At 33.1% G+C, this 19329-nt stretch overlaps 4 protein-coding genes and 1 pseudogene across 4 annotated transcripts; 4 read left to right on the forward strand and 1 right to left on the reverse strand.

Moving 5' to 3' along the window:
* The first annotated feature begins 111 nt into the window (after positions 1 to 111).
* Positions 112 to 804, forward strand: LOC148597848 (histone H3). The gene has a single exon (XM_088560600.1). It carries the CDS (start codon positions 115 to 117, stop codon positions 523 to 525), a length of 411 nt encoding a protein of 136 aa, XP_088416726.1. The 5' UTR covers positions 112 to 114; the 3' UTR covers positions 526 to 804.
* A 1876-nt stretch (positions 805 to 2680) lies between these two features.
* Positions 2681 to 3056, forward strand: LOC148597849 (histone H4). The gene has a single exon (XM_088560626.1). The coding sequence runs from the start codon at positions 2695 to 2697 to the stop codon at positions 3004 to 3006; it is 312 nt and encodes a 103-aa protein (XP_088416752.1). The 5' UTR covers positions 2681 to 2694; the 3' UTR covers positions 3007 to 3056.
* Positions 3057 to 3653: 597 nt separating this feature from the next.
* Positions 3654 to 4031, reverse strand: LOC148597850 (histone H2B pseudogene; annotated as a pseudogene).
* A 249-nt stretch (positions 4032 to 4280) lies between these two features.
* On the forward strand, positions 4281 to 4925 carry LOC148597851 (histone H2A). Its single transcript, XM_088561550.1, has one exon. It carries the CDS (start codon positions 4286 to 4288, stop codon positions 4661 to 4663), a length of 378 nt encoding a protein of 125 aa, XP_088417676.1. The 5' UTR covers positions 4281 to 4285; the 3' UTR covers positions 4664 to 4925.
* A 239-nt stretch (positions 4926 to 5164) lies between these two features.
* LOC148597852 (histone H3) lies at positions 5165 to 6222 on the forward strand. Its single transcript, XM_088561549.1, has one exon. It carries the CDS (start codon positions 5658 to 5660, stop codon positions 6066 to 6068), a length of 411 nt encoding a protein of 136 aa, XP_088417675.1. The 5' UTR covers positions 5165 to 5657; the 3' UTR covers positions 6069 to 6222.
* Positions 6223 to 19329: the final 13107 nt, after the last annotated feature.

Below are 19329 nucleotides of genomic sequence, written 5' to 3' on the forward strand. Positions count from 1 at the left end.
TTCTGCGTAACCAATAATTCTTAACTTTTCAAATTTGCGGGTTAACAAAATTAAACCTATTACGGGATTTCGGGTATCACAGTCTAAGATTGTTGAAATCATACATCGTTCGTAATGGCTCGTACAAAGCAGACCGCACGTAAATCCACCGGAGGAAAAGCTCCAAGAAAACAACTTGCCACCAAGGCTGCTCGTAAGAGCGCACCTGCCACAGGTGGAGTCAAGAAACCTCACAGATACAGGCCAGGAACTGTTGCTCTGAGAGAAATCAGAAGATACCAGAAGAGCACTGAGCTCCTCATCAGAAAACTCCCATTCCAGAGATTAGTCAGAGAAATCGCCCAGGACTTCAAGACTGATCTCAGATTCCAGAGCTCTGCTGTCATGGCTCTTCAAGAAGCTAGCGAAGCCTACTTGGTCGGTCTTTTCGAAGACACCAACTTGTGTGCCATCCACGCCAAGAGAGTCACCATCATGCCAAAGGACATCCAACTGGCCCGAAGAATCCGTGGAGAACGTGCCTAAAATGTGAATTTTCACATATCAAAAACGGCCCTTTTAAGGGCCACCTAAATATTTCAAAAAGATTCTTATATTTATGTTATATTTATTATTCTGCACAGTCAGAACTAATTGAAGATAGCCCCCGCCCCCCCTCCCTTTTATCCAAATGAATTGACTTGTAATAATTTTCTTTTTTTTTTAATACAAAATGTATAAAAAAAAATGGCACACGATTAATATTAATAAGTATTGAAATGGCAAGTATGACTACTTGCGAAAACATAAGTAATATTGATAAAATACACATATACCAATTTCAGAAACTGCAATACACAAATATGGCCTAAATAGTTATATTATTCCCATCTCATTTTACTATCCTCAAGTAAATGTGAGCTTTTGGTAGATCACAATTGTGCATGTAAAGTTATTTATGTGTTTTGCTTCAAATTCTCCCCTTAAAATAAACACATGTCAACTATTACACACTACAAACATGTATATATGTGTATGAACTTTTTTTAGAAGTTCTGAACATTGCTCACTCCATATATCTTTACAACTTGTTAAACAATGGTATTAATATCATTTATCTCCTAAGACCTAACACTAAACACAGTTCATAGTGTGTGTGTAGCATATTTACTCTTACTTAAACAGCAAATGCTTCAATTGAAAAAAAATCATGTACATGCAATACACCCTTCCTAAAAGCTAGTTATGATCCAAATATTTAATTGGCCATTTGTAAATTTGTACAAAAAAAAATTATTTGCATGATTACAAATCACACTATACATTTCTGTTGAAGTGGCAGAATACTACTCCAAGTACCATGTTTGAATACCATGCTCTCAAATGTTATATTAGTCGAAACTCCTTATTTTTGTGATGAAATATTGGTATTGGCAGGATGGAGGAGCATACAGTCCCAAACATAAGCCAAAATCATATCATATCATATCCTATCATTTCATAATGTTTGATATTTTAATCCCAGTTCTTACTTGATCATCCTTCAGATGTTTGAATGTTTACTGTACTGCACATTGGCACAAATAATAACAAACATGTTTTTTTTGGGCTCTTCATAATACACTCAACCAAATGTCACATAAGTATGGAAACTTATTTGAGCACAATGTCATATATGATGCATACCCACAAATGTAAACAATTGAAAGAAATGAATTATGTATAGCAAATGATGATTAAAAACTTGATATTTTTTTTCTTTCTTAGTGTTCAGACCTGCCAAAGATATATATATCATAATGTGTAATCTATCCAACAAATACCTAGTTACCCAGAATTTGAGCATAGAGTATATGATATAGTTCAAGTCTTGGCACAATAGCTCATTAAATTTGTCAGACAGGCTTAACGGTTAAAATTGCCACTTAAAATAAGACTTGTAACGGACTTTTGCAAAGGACGAAAGTCCCAAACTCAAATTGTCTCAAAACTTGAACTAAATCTAAGAAATGGATGAATGAACTTTCAAAATAAACAGAACTGAGAAGCTTTATATGCTGTGTGTGCAAGATGCCAAAATTATATCGGCTCTTATTTAATAAGACAGATATATTTCTTCCATATGACAAGGGTTTACTTGGACATTTATTTGCTTAGAACATTTCAGTCTGTTAAAGCTTATCAAGGACAACCCCTTCTTATAAAATATGGCAATTCAGCTTGCAGACTTATAAATATTTCATGATTACAATTATTTGCATATCCTTCTATTCGTTCAGAGTAATTCCACATCATGTGCACCTCTGTATCTATGTGTTTAAAATTGGAACTAAAGTTAAACTCAATTTATAAAGAACATTTACTATTATACAGCCACGTATTACAACTTGCAATTCATTTTCAAATAAAAAAGAGAGCATTCATTAGTTTTTAAATAATACTTTTTTTCACAATTTTGAGTGTATAATCATCATAATTTGTAATCAGCATTTCTGAAAAATATTCTTTGTTTTACATTGTATTCCCCCCTTTTTTTGTTTGTTTACATTATTTTCCCTCCGATTAACCAAAGATTATTTGTTATAGTATTAACCAATGGTCGCTTAGCTTTGTAAAATCAAGGTAGCTTTCTATCACGGTCGCGTTATTTGTTTATAGTCGATTTTTTTGCCGTCCACTTGCCATCTACTGATCAATTTCACTCAGTAAGTCAACATGTCTGGACGTGGTAAAGGAGGTAAAGGACTTGGAAAGGGAGGCGCTAAGCGTCACAGGAAGGTGTTGCGTGATAACATCCAGGGTATCACAAAACCAGCTATCCGTCGTCTTGCACGAAGAGGTGGTGTCAAGCGTATCTCTGGACTTATCTACGAAGAGACCCGTGGTGTGTTGAAAGTTTTCTTGGAAAATGTTATCCGAGATGCAGTCACATACACTGAGCACGCCAAGAGGAAGACCGTCACAGCTATGGACGTTGTCTACGCTCTGAAGAGACAAGGACGTACCCTTTACGGATTCGGAGGTTAAACAGCTTCCTACAGAACATACAATAACGGCCCTTTTCAGGGCCACCAAAATCCTTCAAAAAGATTCTTATATATGATATGTTACACGTAGTTGCCAAAATTTAAGTACAAATGTATAAAATATACGTATCTATAAAAGCTCTCCCCCTCCCTTTTCTTTTTTTACCCACCAAAAATAAAAAAAATAAATTCTCACAATAAATACTTATATGCACAACCCAAAACACCAAATTAACGAAAGTTCACATTATGGTATATTTATGAAAGAAATCTCTACAATGATCAAACTAACATTATATTTACTGTCAGGAATTTGAGTACTACGATAATAATCGTACTGCAGATTTAGTTTGTAATTGGTGCCTTATAAGACAACGTTATAATATTGATACTAACTAAAGTGTTATTTTTCTTTGTATTTGTATATGACAACATAAAGTGTGATTTTTTTTTTTTTGGGGGGGGGGGGGGTGTTTCAATGTTATAATGTTTATAGTACACGGGAATATGTCCGTGTTCAATATTTTCTGTAGTAAAACGGGTAAGTTGAGGTATGTGCTACTGTTATAACATATCAACATAAGAATCTTTTTGAAAGATTTTGGTGGCCCTGAAAAGGGCCGTTAATATTAGACTGCTACTGCTAGTCTACTTGCTGCTGGTGTATTTGGTGACAGCTTTGGTGCCTTCGCTGACAGCGTGTTTGGCCAATTCTCCTGGCAAGAGGAGACGGACAGCAGTCTGGATCTCCCGAGATGTGATGGTTGATCTCTTGTTGTAGTGAGCCAGACGTGAAGCTTCAGCGGCGATTCTCTCGAAGATATCGTTGACGAAGCTGTTCATGATGGACATAGCTTTGGAGGAGACACCAGTATCTGGGTGAACTTGACGGAGAACTTTGTAGATGTAAATTCCGTAAGATTCCCTTCTTCTCCTCTTCCTCTTCTTGTCACCTCCAGCCCATGCGGCTTTAGCCTTGGTGACGGCTTTCTTAGCTCCCTTTGAACCTGTTGCTTTTGGTGGCATGTTTACTCGCTGACAATAATTCAGTGAATACTGTTGTCATACAAATAAATTTTGTATTTAAATAACACGAGTGGATTGAAATATGTTTCTTAACGCGAACCTCGCGGAAAACACCGTTACTACTCTCGATAGGACGATCTCACTGATTGGTTCATATTTTGTGCGCTTGTTCAATCCGTTTCGTCGTATAAAAGGGAAACTTGGCCAAAACGTGTGTTATTATTTTTGTTTGAATTCGAACTAGTCATAACACAATGTCAGGACGTGGTAAAGGTGGAAAAGCTAAATCTAAAGCCAAGAGCAGGTCGTCCCGTGCTGGACTTCAGTTCCCAGTCGGTCGTATCCACAGACTGTTGAGGAAAGGCAACTATGCTGAGAGAGTTGGTGCTGGAGCCCCAGTCTACCTCGCCGCCGTTCTTGAATACTTGGCCGCTGAAGTATTGGAATTGGCAGGTAATGCTGCCCGTGACAACAAGAAGAGCAGAATCATCCCCCGTCATCTCCAATTGGCCATCAGGAACGACGAGGAATTGAACAAACTCCTTTCCGGTGTTACCATTGCCCAGGGTGGTGTACTGCCAAACATCCAGGCCGTTCTCCTGCCCAAGAAGACCCAGAAGGCTGCCAAATAAACAGTTTCGTTCATTGAACTATCATATACAACGGCCCTTTTCAGGGCCACCAAAACTTTTCAAAAAGATTCTTACGTTGATATGTACTTGCAGTACGCAAAACACAAACCAAGCTAGTGCCCCTACCCTGTAGTACTATTGTATTTTTTATGATATTATTCTATATGCACGTTGATAAAATATAACCACAAAGTAAAATTTTAACAGAAATAATCATACTAATAAATTCCACTTTTTACTTCTAATTTCTATAATACTTAATATATTACATACTGGAAAAAAATTCATAAAGAATCGATCCGAACTAAAACATACATACATACATACATGTTACGTCTGGTCAGAAAAGTTTAATTTTTTTTTATTGATATCAGATTTTTTTTTGGTCTTTCACTCCTTTTATCATTGTTGTGCGTTAGAATATTTTAAATACAAGATGCATAAACTTCTTACAAAGTATTAAGTTAGATCACATCTTTCGAAATATTTAATATTTATTTTCCTCTTATTTTAGTATAGTATTAATTTATACTTTAAAAATATAAATATAAAAAAAACGCTACAGTACACATTTTCCTTTTATTTTTTGATAGATTTTGTTTGTTTTTTTTTTCAACTGGAGCTCAACATACATGTCACTGTAATTCTGAATAAAATTTACATGTGTCCTGATGTTGATGACATTTGTATTCTTTTTTTTTTTTTGGTAATTTTTTGCTTTTGTTTTTACAATAAAATTAATAGCAATAATTATTTTTGTTATTATTTGACATATCACTACCAAAGCTCTACCACCAGACAAAAAAAGTGGATTGAAATTTTTATTTCTTTTGTCCAATGAAAATGCCTGAATCGCAACCAATCACAATGCCTTTTATTATTCTGCGTAACCAATAATTCTTAACTTTTCAAATTTGCGGGTTAACAAAATTAGACCTATTACGGGATTTCGGGTATCACAGTCTAAGATTGTTGAAATCATACATCGTTCGTAATGGCTCGTACAAAGCAGACCGCACGTAAATCCACCGGAGGAAAAGCTCCAAGAAAACAACTTGCCACCAAGGCTGCTCGTAAGAGCGCACCTGCCACAGGTGGAGTCAAGAAACCTCACAGATACAGGCCAGGAACTGTTGCTCTGAGAGAAATCAGAAGATACCAGAAGAGCACTGAGCTCCTCATCAGAAAACTCCCATTCCAGAGATTAGTCAGAGAAATCGCCCAGGACTTCAAGACTGATCTCAGATTCCAGAGCTCTGCTGTCATGGCTCTTCAAGAAGCTAGCGAAGCCTACTTGGTCGGTCTTTTCGAAGACACCAACTTGTGTGCCATCCACGCCAAGAGAGTCACCATCATGCCAAAGGACATCCAACTGGCCCGAAGAATCCGTGGAGAACGTGCCTAAAATGTGAATTTTCACATATCAAAAACGGCCCTTTTAAGGGCCACCTAAATATTTCAAAAAGATTCTTATATTTATGTTATATGTATTATTCTGCACAGTCAGAACTAATTGAAGATAGCCCCCCTTTTATCCAAATGAATTGACTTGTAATATTTTCTTTTTTTTTAATACAAAATGTATAAAAAAAATCGCACACGATTAATATTAATAAGTATTGAAATGGCAAGTATGACTACTTGCGAAAACATAAGTAATATTGATAAAATACACATATACCAATTTAAGAAACTGCAATACACAAATATGGCCTAAATAGTTATATTATTCCCATCTCATTTTACTATCCTCAAGTAAATGTGAGCTTTTGGTAGATCACAATTGTGCATGTAAAGTTATTTATGTGTTTTGCTTCAAATTCTCCCCTTAAAATAAACACATGTCAACTATTACACACTACAAACATGTATATATGTGTATGAACTTTTTTTAGAAGTTCTGAACATTGCTCACTCCATATATCTTTACAACTTGTTAAACAATGGTATTAATATCATTTATCTCCTAAGACCTAACACTATACACAGTTCATAGTGTGTGTGTAGCATATTTACTCTTACTTAAACAGCAAATGCTTCAATTGAAAAAAAATCATGTACATGCAATACACCCTTCCTAAAAGCTAGTTATGATCCAAATATTTAATTGGCCATTTGTAAATTTGTACAAAAAAAAATTATTTGCATGATTACAAATCACACTATACATTTCTGTTGAAGTGGCAGAATACTACTCCAAGTACCATGTTTGAATACCATGCTCTCAAATGTTATATTAGTCGAAACTCCTTATTTTTGTGATGAAATATTGGTATTGGCAGGATGGAGGAGCATACAGTCCCAAACATAAGCCAAAATCATATCATATCATATCCTATCATTTCATAATGTTTGATATTTTAATCCCAGTTCTTACTTGATCATCCTTCAGATGTTTGAATGTTTACTGTACTACACATTGGCACAAATAATAACAAACATGTTTTTTTTGGGCTCTTCATAATACACTCAACCAAATGTCACATAAGTATGGAAACTTATTTGAGCACAATGTCATATATGATGCATACCCACAAATGTAAACAATTGAAAGAAATGAATTATGTATAGCAAATGATGATTAAAAACTTGATTTTTTTTTTCTTTCTTAGTGTTCAGACCTGCCAAAGATATATATATCATAATGTGTAATCTGTCCAACAAATACCTAGTTACCCAGAATTTGAGCATAGAGTATATGATATAGTTCAAGTCTTGGTACAATAGCTCATTAAATTTGTCAGACAGGCTTAACGGTTGAAATTGCCACTTAAAATAAGACTTGTAACGGACTTTTGCAAAGGACGTCCCAAACTCAAATTGTCTCAAAACTTGAACTAAATCTAAGAAATGGATGAATGAACTTTCAAAATAAACAGAACTGAGAAGCTTTATATGCTGTGTGTGCAAGATGCCAAAATTATATCGGCTCTTATTTAATAAGACAGATATATTTCTTCCATATGACAAGGGTTTACTTGGACATTTATTTGCTTAGAACTTTCCGTCGGCTCTTATTTAATAAGACATATTATATAATAATATGTTTTTCTTTTTGAACGTGTTATGGATTTCGTATAAAAACTGAAAATATGCAAAATTAACGAAATCCACTGATAAGCACTAGCAACGTCAGCTCCGATTAAAAATGGAGAGGAACATCAAATTCTCAGGGAGGGTTAGCATGTTTAAAAAAAAATTCTCTTTCAATAGCAAGTGCGTATATTCCGATAATTCTCTAATTATTTAATTAAACTCTTGTTGAAGATACAAATGGGACCCAAAGAAATAAGTCTTGGTCTAAGGTTACGCTTTTAATACATTTCTAGCAAACACTTTAACAGGTTTTTTGATTGGTACAGAACAAATATTTTGGTATTCCTGACTGGATCAATGGTTTACGTACTCCATAGAAAAAATAGTTCTTCAAAAGAACATATCTGAACATCTCTCTCTCTCTCTCTCTCTCTCTCTCTCTCTGTGTGTGTGTGTGTGTGGATGTTCGTTTCCTGTTTTGCGATGTTCATCGTCGAACTGAAAACAACTGAACAATTTTTCTGTTTATTATTGCAAAAATGAGTGAGACAGACTAAGCATCAATTTTGGGTATTCATGTGTTATGTAAGTGGCTCCTAAGGCATTCAATGAATTAATGTTTGAATCAGTTCAGTTACGGAAATTTAAAACAATGCTTGTATGATTCAATGAGAATATCAACCAGTCAAACTATAAGCTTTGTGATTTAGGATAAAACGAATTTATGTCAACTTAAGGTAATCAACTTAGTAATTAGATTGGAATTGCTGTTAAAAAATTGATTGCCTAAGATAGCTCCTACCAAACACACAACTAAACAAATGAATCAATTATGTCCAATCTGTTGGTTAGTCGTGTTTTATAACGATGTAAATAATGTAATTTTCTTCCAATAAAGCTAGCTCTTTCAAATATTGTTCTTTCTACATTGGAACATCAACATAGTAAGTAGGCTAAGATAACTGCTATTCTTGTACGAATCTTTTTGTCGCAAACTGCAGCATCATTTTTTGCTACTTGTTTGTGCATCGCTGAGGAAAAAACTAACTTTTTACGTTTTTTTTTCTATTCTTCGAAATTCTACTTTCTACAAGATATGTATAGATATCAACAGATAGCCCAATATCTCAGCTTTATAATGGTATCACAAAAGTTGAAATATCACTAAGGATTTAGGTGAAAATTCATTATTGGCTTATCCATTTCAGCTCTTGTGTGCACAGTATTAATTTGCGTCTTAACTTCAATGGCAACTTGAGAAGTAAGAGCATTGCTGGATGACACAATGAATGTTACGTCCACGCACAATACCAATTTTATTTTCATAGGATAATAAAGCGTTTCACGGGACACTCTGTGCCTACATCAGTTAAAGTAAATTTGTTAAGATATAAAATTAATTTTAATTCAGTGCACCGTTTTATACCTGATTTTGTCAGTTTATGAATAACTCTTCATCTTCCCTCAAAATGTTCGGTTATAAAAAAGAAAATTTTGCAAAATTCTGTCCATTTCTTCGAATAACTTTCAAGGCACTTCTTTGTGATTTGTGTCTGGAACGTGCATTATTAGACTTATTGGATAATACTCACGTGCAATATGATTGGTGCCATAGAACATGCTAACCCTTCTAAATGACCAAATGTCACTCCGCGTTTTTGTTGTAGTGCAAAACGTACGGCAGCAAATTTTTGCGGGTGTCAAATTTGGCGTATTTTAGTGTTCTGTCTTATTTACTCTGCGCAGGACTTTTATTTTAAAATATTTTCAAGTCGCATTTCACAAGAAATAACTAAAAATTTCCATAATACATTTTTTCTGTAAAGTTTGTTTGATTTTTTCTACTTTCGATTTCTCGAAAATTTCCCTTTTGAATCATGTGATCATTTCGTGACATCTAAATATCCAACTTTAAAATGCTGTTATCCAATACCAAATCTGTGCAAATTTGCTAAGAGTATTTTTATTAAAGTCTTTTTTTGTAAATGTGAATTTTGATGACCTGCCTAGAAATTCATATTATAAATTGGTGCCACAACGAAATATATTAATCTGTCAAGGTCACTGCGTAAGATTTATTTATGTATTTTTTGTTTTGTTTTATTCCACTCTGTTTCATGACCTTTTTCCAGATATTGATGTATTCTTTATTGTATTTCGATGTTATTGGTGTATGACACAAGATAATCGGTTGAGTTTAACAGGTCGGGCGAGATGAACAAAAACATGTTACGTGTTCAGTTTATGTTTCTCTTTGTTCATGAACGCACAAATTTGTTATAATTAAATTCAATATTAAGTGACGTAACGGGTTATACCATTAGCATATCCAATGTTGTTTTAACTTATTCGCCATATTATAACCGTGCACATTGGTAACTCATCTATTGGATCTCAGTGAATGCTTTAAGTTTGTAACACAAGTGTGCATGATGCTGCACATTTCGTTGATCTACATTTAGCACTGAAATGCAATTTATTGCGTTTACACGCCTATGTTCATAATTTTGTAAAGACTATTTTGAGAGTAAAATTCCATAATAATGACATACTAAGTAAATAATGATTATCCCAAAAGGGGGTTACCATGAGATGCTCTAGCTTGTAAACATCGAAAAATACATAGAAAAATTTGCCCCGCCCACCAAAATCTTACGGAATGTAAATTAAGCAAACTTCTAAGAATATTTAAGCTGAAAACTCTCGTGATGCTTAAAATGTTTTACATATATTTTTTTTTCTATTTTCTATCAATGTTTCTTGGTAGAATTTCCAAGAAGTGTATGTTTAATGACAGAGTATCAAGGGAACCAAGGTTATAGCGGTAATCAACAGAATGTAATCCAGGGACAAAGACCAGACATGGAAAACAGACATACACAACCAAGAACATAAAGCAACTAAATCATACTACAAAGTAACAAAAGCAAATGAGCAAATCGGACTCCACTAAAAACTGGGAGCATGGACCAGGTGCACTGGTAGGGTAAGCGTAAGTACCTTTTTCTGCGTGTACCACTAAGAATGCTCAAAATAAGAAACGCACAAGTTGTTCGTATATGTTTTTTCCTAAAAACCGCGAAATTTAACATCCGGCCAGGACATTTTCGGATAATTTCCACTAAACATGAGTATGTGTTGTAATCATTCGTTTGTTTTGTGTGTAAATATTTCCTATGTCAGACTGTAGGAACCTGACACTATATGTCTTCGTTGTTTTTTTTTTACAATCAAAACTCGAATCCGTATGTCGTATATCTCCTGTTCCTGAATGTATTGCTAATGTGTCTTGCCATCAGTATCATCTAAGCAAAATAATCCAAAAATGTCCGTTACGCGATCTGATGGAATTTTTTTTACCCGAAAGGATCCGTTATGACTACGCACTGTCACATTACTAGACATTACATGTTTCCCTTGACAAAAAAATGATGTACACTTTTAGTGCTTTTAACAACCTAAACCGAATTGGCAATTAATGAAGCTCCTTTTTTTTGCTGTTTTTGTTGTTTTCTGTTTTTGTTTTTTGATTTGGTTTTGTTTTTGTTTTTTTCAATTGATTCTGACAACTCTTAGCAATGCCCATATATTTTTTTGCATTGGATCGGCAATGGAAAATTATTAAAGGCCTTAATATTATCGACCAAAAATTGTTCAAGAGCTTCCAGTAGATGTTAATTAGGAAATGACTGATTCAGTAAAAATTATGGGCACTAGTGTAACTAATTGTAGTTAATATATAATTAATTTGGGTTTTGAAAAGAAAACGTATATGTTAACGTTTCGGTTACTCTGAAGTATCAAGCGGATGTGTAGCCATTCTTGTGATTATTTGCATTCTATAAGTTCTGAGCAAATGTTCAGCGTTCTATAAGTAAAAGCCTCATTTGATTGAAATGATGTATGTTGAGGTGTTCAGTGGAAGCGAAAAGATGAATAACTCAATTACTAATTTCATCAAGTGTTTATTTTATAATTCTATTTTTTTTTGTTTGTTCATTTTTGACCTTGGTATACATTGAAAAGCGATATAAATAGAACAATAACCGAACCAGGTTTTATTCAGTAACCGGCAACTCTGCACTCTTTAGCATTAACCAGAATTAGCATTTGAAGAATCTAAAAAAAGGATAATAAAGTATTTCATCCATGAATTCTAAAAATGACATCTAAAAAACATGATAAAGTCTCAATTTGAATTGCAATTATTTTACCTCCTTTATTTCAAATGATTTGTTACCCTTCGTGTGTTTTCTTTGTGCGTTTAGTATTGTTTCATCTACTGACATCCCGCCCCTTAATCTATTCATAATTTTTCGTTCTGCATTTATGAAAGTTACAAGAATAATGTATTCTTACTCAGTGAAAAGTTGATATGAGTTAGGTGCATGTACGCCAGGTGATAATAATTAATTCTAAAATAATTGCATTTAATTCAACAAAATGTTATAATCAAGATCTAGACATTTGTACTTCTATTTAATGTTTTTTTTAATGAAAGTATTAATTTCTGGCACCGCAAAACTGTACCTGTAAAACAAAGATACTCACCTGTTGTTCATCATTCAATCACCCCGAACATATCCAAAGCATTTATTGCGTTTGCAACTAGTCTCTCCGGAAAATAATGCCATGATAACAAATAACAGAGTCTTCAACAATGGGAACAAATGCATCGTCTGAATACTAAAAATATACAATTAAGATTTAATGCAGTGTTGAAAATATATATCCGTTCGCTACTTACGAAATAATTCCTGGATGTCGGGGTTTACGCTGACTTTAACATGCTAAAATAAGCTTAAGACCCAGCACCCAACAATAATTTCTTCTGTTACTTGGCCAACAATTCAATGTTACCAATGAGGCCTACTTAGAAAAGAGAAAATGTTTGTCTCTTTCAATTATCTCTCCAGTTATTCAAATAAAGAACAATTATTACAACTTTTTCAATAATTTATTTAAATACACGTATATAATTAAAATAAAATATCTAAAGTATCATTTATTATAAGAATAAAATAAAACAATTATTTTTCGCATTTACACATTAATAAACCAACGGAATCTTGACGTAACATAATATCACGTACATATAAGTTATTTGACTGTGGTGGAAATTCCGCGCAAGGTCGCTACGGTTAGGCAAACATTATAAACAAATTACGTTCCTCTGAAACGTATTTTATATTTTGTGAGTGGAATAAATGTTGATTTGACCACCAGCAATCTGTTCGCGTGGTCATGTCCTTCAATGAAACCATCATTTCACATGCGTTATACAACTGTTATTACGTACCCGAAGAATTGTTGTATTATCAACTTGGTTCTGCATACATGTCGAAGTATAAATATCAGTTTTGTACCTTCAGTTTCAGGAGCTTAAAAATAACATCATGGTAGCTTCATTTACGTATACATTGTTAATGCGATTGACAACAAATCAAGTTTCGAAAAATATTCGGTAGTTCCGATTAGCATTCAAAATCGAATCATAGCTTTTCCAAGATACGATTGGCCTAAACAGTCTACATAACAGCCCCCTGACATTACCAGTATTACCCATTATTCTTGTATACTTCAAAATTACGAAACAATAACGAAACGGAACGAAAGGATAGAATCGATAAAAAAGAGAATCGAAACGACAAAAATAGTAACAAAATGAATCAGAACGAAATAGAATAATAATATTTAAAAAAAGATACAAATCGTAACAAATTAAATCAGGATAAAAAAACGATACAAATCGTAACAAAATGAAACTCAATGGAATACAAGGGATCTTTTTAAACGCTTGACGTTTACATTTTAGAGAATAATCAGGGAACCAAGGTTATAGCGGTAATCAAAAGAATGTAATCATTTTAAGGTATCATAATCTTTACGGTGTACCAATGCCGTACATTTCGACCCAAAGAAATTGCGACCCATGACAACCCACCCTTCCTTACGAATGCCGGACATGTCGGCTCATAAACATTTCAGACAGAAGACGCTTACCCTACCGGTGCACCTGGTCCATTCTCCCAGTATTTAGTGGAGTCCGAGGTGTTCATTTGTTTTTGTTACTTTGTATGTATGATTATAGTTACTTAATGTTCTTTGTTGTGTATGTCTGTTTTCCATGTCTGGTCTTTCTCTCTGGATTACATTCTTTTGATTACCGCTATAATCTTGGTTCCATCGATTATTCTTTAATCATAAATTTATATGTTGAGATAATCACTGTTGTCATTATCGAGATAATGGTCCGAAAAATATATAGAACAAGCTGTTTATGTTGTCTCCTTTATCTCGAGCTCTAGCACACAATCATTTAAATTGCAAAAAAGAGGAAACGATAGTATAATCCGATCGATTTATTCAACCCAATTCTTCACATATGTACTCTTTAGATTTTATTCTTTTTTTTTCTACAACACGAACACGGTAAACATTCCAATACAAAAATAAACATTGTAATAAGAATGAAAAATGAATGTCTTACCCTTTAATAAATGTACCCGTCAGGCAGCAGAATAGTTGAATTTTTGCATTTCGTTTATTTAAGTAGAAAATCCTTCTTTTGGATCGACCAAAATATGAATTACAGTCTGTTACTTCCGTGCATTTCTGTATGATGTTGGTATTGCTCTTGTTCGGTCTCTGATAATTTTTACTTTTTCATGTATTGTTTCAAGTTTCCTTCGTCTTTTTTTTGTAACCTCGTATACAATTTTGCCAATGTAGGGAGACAGTTACAGATATAGCCCTTGTTTGACCGATTTTTTAATTTGTTTTCTTGTAATCTTACTATTATGTTATTGATATTAGATTTCTTGATTCTGTCATTGTTTATGGATATAGGCAATGTATGTATATTGACTTTAAATAAATGGGAATGAGGTTTGGAATCGGAATAAAACGCGAGGTCGACTTCGTATTTTATTTTTATTACAAGTCAATATACTTTAATGTACGTCATATTGCACTCTTGATAATTTTTTGCATTAAGTTTAATTTTAAATCGACATGTTTATTACATTTCTTCCCCGCTAATGGCCCCCGATTGTGATGCTATGATAAACAAAGAGTACATGCAAGGGAAGTAATTATACACTGCCACAGACCGTATATCATCAAGACATATATTGTCAAAGTATTTTAGTTCCTAATGCCTTATTTGGTATATCATCATAATGACCACAGTTTTTTTCTAGTTCTTAGCAAAAATAAAATACATCCAGGCCAAAATGTGGTCAAATCTGAATTTAACTAAAAATCAGTTATATGCAACACATAGGCTGAATCTATTCAAACATGTAGAAACAAGCCAAATTAAAATCGAAAGAAATAACGGAAACTCCATTTTATCATTACTTGACCACGGGCTGGGCATTTGTATCTACCTGGGCAGGTGTTTCTAGAAAAGCAGAGGATACTTACTCTACCGGTACACCTGGTCAATCCTCCCAGTTTTTGGTGGAGTCTGAGTTGCTCATTTGCTTTTGTTACTTTGTATGTATGATTTTAGTTCTTTGTTGTGTATGTCTGTTTTAGTTCTTTGTTGTGTATGTCTGTTTTATTTCTTTGTTGTGTATGTCTATTTTCCATGTCTGGTCTTTGTCCTTGGATTACATTTTTTTTTATTACCGCTATAACCTTGGTTCCCTTGATTACACTTTTAAAGCCCCCGCTATTGCTCAGCATGAAACAATGCTACATAAATGACCAGCCCGTGGTAAAACAATGATAAAAGAGTTTCCTAGATTTTATTTCTCAAATAAGGGTAATAACAAAACACTAATCCGACTAAAAAATCAAGTCAAGTCTAATATAAAACTGACAATACAGATATTACACTGCCGGAGCAGCTGGTACCGTAATGGCCCTGACTTGATACAGGCATTACAAACGAAATGTTGTGATAAATCTAGGATTTACAGAGCGCTAAATTCCTTCTTCCTTTGCGGCCTGGATATATTAGTGGTGATTAGATAGTATTTGCATGCTATTGCGTCATAATCTGTACATCAGCGGTAACATAAGCAAAAAATATTCATAACAACAATATAGTCAATAGACAGAATTTTAGAAAAAGCCATGCTTTTATATAACATGGACTTGGGACTTTTTAGTTTTTAATACTATTTAACGGGTAAAAATTACGGGTGTTAACGTTCCCTCCAAGATCTTGCATTCTAATTAATCTTAATTCTCTCATTATTGCCGTTTCGGTATTTTTTGCTTGTCGATACAAAAACAAGAATGATATTCCATTTAAAATAGACACAACAGTGCGACAAAAACGGGAAAGCTAAAATATCTGGAAGAAAACATGAACTAATTGAGAAGTAACAATAAATGAATTATTTAACAAAATGTTTATTATTTATTATTCAAACACTTTATAAAATATTTTTGTACAAATAAGTGTATTCTAATTAATATTTTATCTATGGTTAAGAATATGTTTATAACAATTATTAGTTTGCTTGGTTATTTGTTTTGTTTTTGATTTTGTTCTGTTTTTGTTTTGTTTTGTTTTTCTTTTAATATTTGCTTTTTATTTACGTTCTTGTTGCTTTCTTGACGCTTACCCTACCGGTGCATCGGTTTTTGGTGGAGTCCGAGTTGTTCATTTGCTTTTGTTACTTTGTATGTATGATTTTAGTTACTTCATGTTCTTTGTTGCGTATGTCTGTTTTCCATGTCTGGTCTTTGTCCCTGGATCACATTCTTTTAAATATCGCTATAACCTTGGCTCCCTTGATTATTCTTTTTTCTAAATTCTATTAATCAACAATCGATAATTTTTATTAGAAGCATATAATAACAATCAGGGTAATGGATGACAATATTACACAGGAGAAGATTATTTCATGGAAATTCCACAGTCAACATTATTTAATGACATTAATAGTGATAATTTCTTTGTGTAATTTAAAATGGGACCGATTAAAGCATATCTGAAATGCATTAAATAAATCTATGGACATACATGCCAAAAATTTATTTTATGATAATTTATACTTGGCATATCAATCTTGTTAACTTTTAAAAAGAACCTGTTAATTAACCGTATTTGCGATAAACACAGATGACAACACTCCGCCTCTAAACTTGCCACTTACCTCATTTTACTCTCTGACAATAGGAGATACCAGTTTATCATTCCGAATTCCTGTCCAATTGTACGTCAAAACATTAAGCCTAAAAAATGTGTTTTTTTTTTGTTTTTTGTTTTTGTTTTCGTTGTGAACTATAACTTACAAAAAAGTAAAGCAATTAAGAATATTTGACATTACATGTATACGAAAGAAATATTCCTCAGGTAGTGAAAGTAGAAAAAATGGCTATTAATAGATTGCTTTTCTTTCAGATCTTCGAGGATTCATCCTTTTTTTGCAGGAAAGTAATTTTTATATGTTCTCGGAAATGGAACATAAGTAAACGTTTTATTGAATCAATTTCTTTTTTTTTCTTCCAAAGTTCTGAAGATATAGTCCTAATTGCAGAAGTCTATGGAAAAAGTATGCAAGATTGATACCAGGTCGGATGCTCCATTTGATGTCACACCCATTTTTTTTTATTTTGCAAGTGCTTTTGTTCTTGCTTTATCTTCATTTTCTTTGTTTGTTTTTGCTTCATTTTTTATTATTTATTTTTGTTGTTTGTTTTCGTTTTTTACACTAATTGTATTTCATTTTATTAACCATATTGTGTATGTATAGATTGCTTTGTTTCCTGATTTTCGTGATAAACCACGTGATAAAACACGTGATTTGTTTTATATCTATTAGTTATTTTTTATATGTTGAAGCTTTGTTTTGTTATATTTTTTGCCAATATTTCGTTTTGCGTATATCCATATCCATATACCAAAACAACCGTCATGATCATCTCGTTTGACAATCTTTAGTTTTGTCACGGTAATCAAATTTTCTTTCTTACAGTCATCTCTCCAATATGTTTATCTTGGAATTTCTCATTCATCATACATTTTACACATATGGTACCCGTTTCATATATTGAGTATTGATGAATGGCTTATTATTTGTCATATCAATTGCGTTCCATAACTTGAATAGACCACTTTATGAAAGTAAAATAGTTTTAGCCAAATTTCAATCCTCAATCGTTGCGGTCATCAGCCTAACCCGGTGATATCAATTGTGTTAGATTTAGTGTTAATATTAGATTGTAGTGGTCATTGTTTACACTTAAAAGAGTAATCAAGGGAATCAAGATTCTAGCGGAAATAAAAATAATTAATTCCGGGACAAAGACCAGACATGGAAAACAAACAACCACAACAAAGAGCATAAAATAACCAAAATAATACATACAAAGTAATAAAATAAAACTCGGGTAAGCGTTATCTGCTTTTCTGGAAACACCAGCCGAGTTACTCGTATAAAAGACAAGTCCGGGGTAGACAAAATAAGCCAGGAAACTATGACACGTTGAACAAATTCAGTTTTCATGGTTCAGATAGATACACTGTAACGATCCACGAGTTCACGATGACGACACAAGAACAGGTCAAAATCCAAGGTATACTGAAAATAGTATTAATCACTATATATCTTAAAAGAAGATTTAATTTCATTGTCTAAATATCAATACATCATAACCTCCAGACATAACCACCAAAATGTTTGTAACGTTTGCAATATTGAAAAATGGCGGGAAATTTTTTCCCATACTTCTTCCCCATAAAAGCAGTAAAACAAATATCTACGTCAGTGTGCTTCAGGATAAATTTAAACAACATTTCCGTTATTTTCTAGATGTATCGCATATAATTGAGTAAAAAAGGACCAGATTGAAAATTATAATGTGCAACCATTCCATTGCCTGATTCTTAAACAGAATGGTACTTAAATATCAACGTAGAGATAAACAAATTAATTTAGATATTTAACTGTTCTTAAAGGTTTCTTTTTCGCTAAAGGGTACATATTTTATGCCTTGTGAAATTATGTCAAAAAGACAAAGGAGGAGTATTATATGCTTTCTTTTGTAAGATAAAATACGGCCACTGGTCCCGGAAATATGGTAAATTTATGCAAAATCGATATATTGTTTGTTTTAACGGCTGACGAAATAAAAGATAATCAGCTCATGCCGTCTGTAAATGTTTTTACTAAGAAATAAACATGTATTTATACAGGTTATTGGCGTGGTTTTATCACATTCTGTCCATTATTTATTGAGACTACTTCTAACAACATGGTATACAATCGATACAAACCTTACTGCAGTTGCTAGTTAGGTAGAACGGTACTTTTTCTCATCAATTCAGCTTAGCCCTTTGTAAGTATTTTGAGACAATGTGATAGGAAAAACTGTGATGATATACAAAATGTTTTATTCATTCCAAACACTAGCATTATTATTCTTTTATAAAATTGCGTTATATGTTTTGAAAACTATTTCAAATAAATATAATGATCTTTGATGTGTGTGCTTTCAGCACAAAAAAAGTGAACTTTGACTTCAAACATCGTCTGCTTGAAACAGGCTTACATTTTATTTGTTAAGTTATGTTTTTTTGCTGTATGAAGATATTTTGAGTTTCATTTATGATACCGAGGAGACAAGTCGTACATAAAACGTAATATGCATAAGATACATTTTAAACC

The sequence above is a fragment of the Perna viridis genome, chromosome 14 (genome assembly GCF_037379345.1).
Source record: "Perna viridis isolate PV_CMFRI_1.1 ecotype Kerala chromosome 14, ASM3737934v1, whole genome shotgun sequence".
NCBI lineage: Eukaryota > Metazoa > Mollusca > Bivalvia > Mytilida > Mytilidae > Perna > Perna viridis.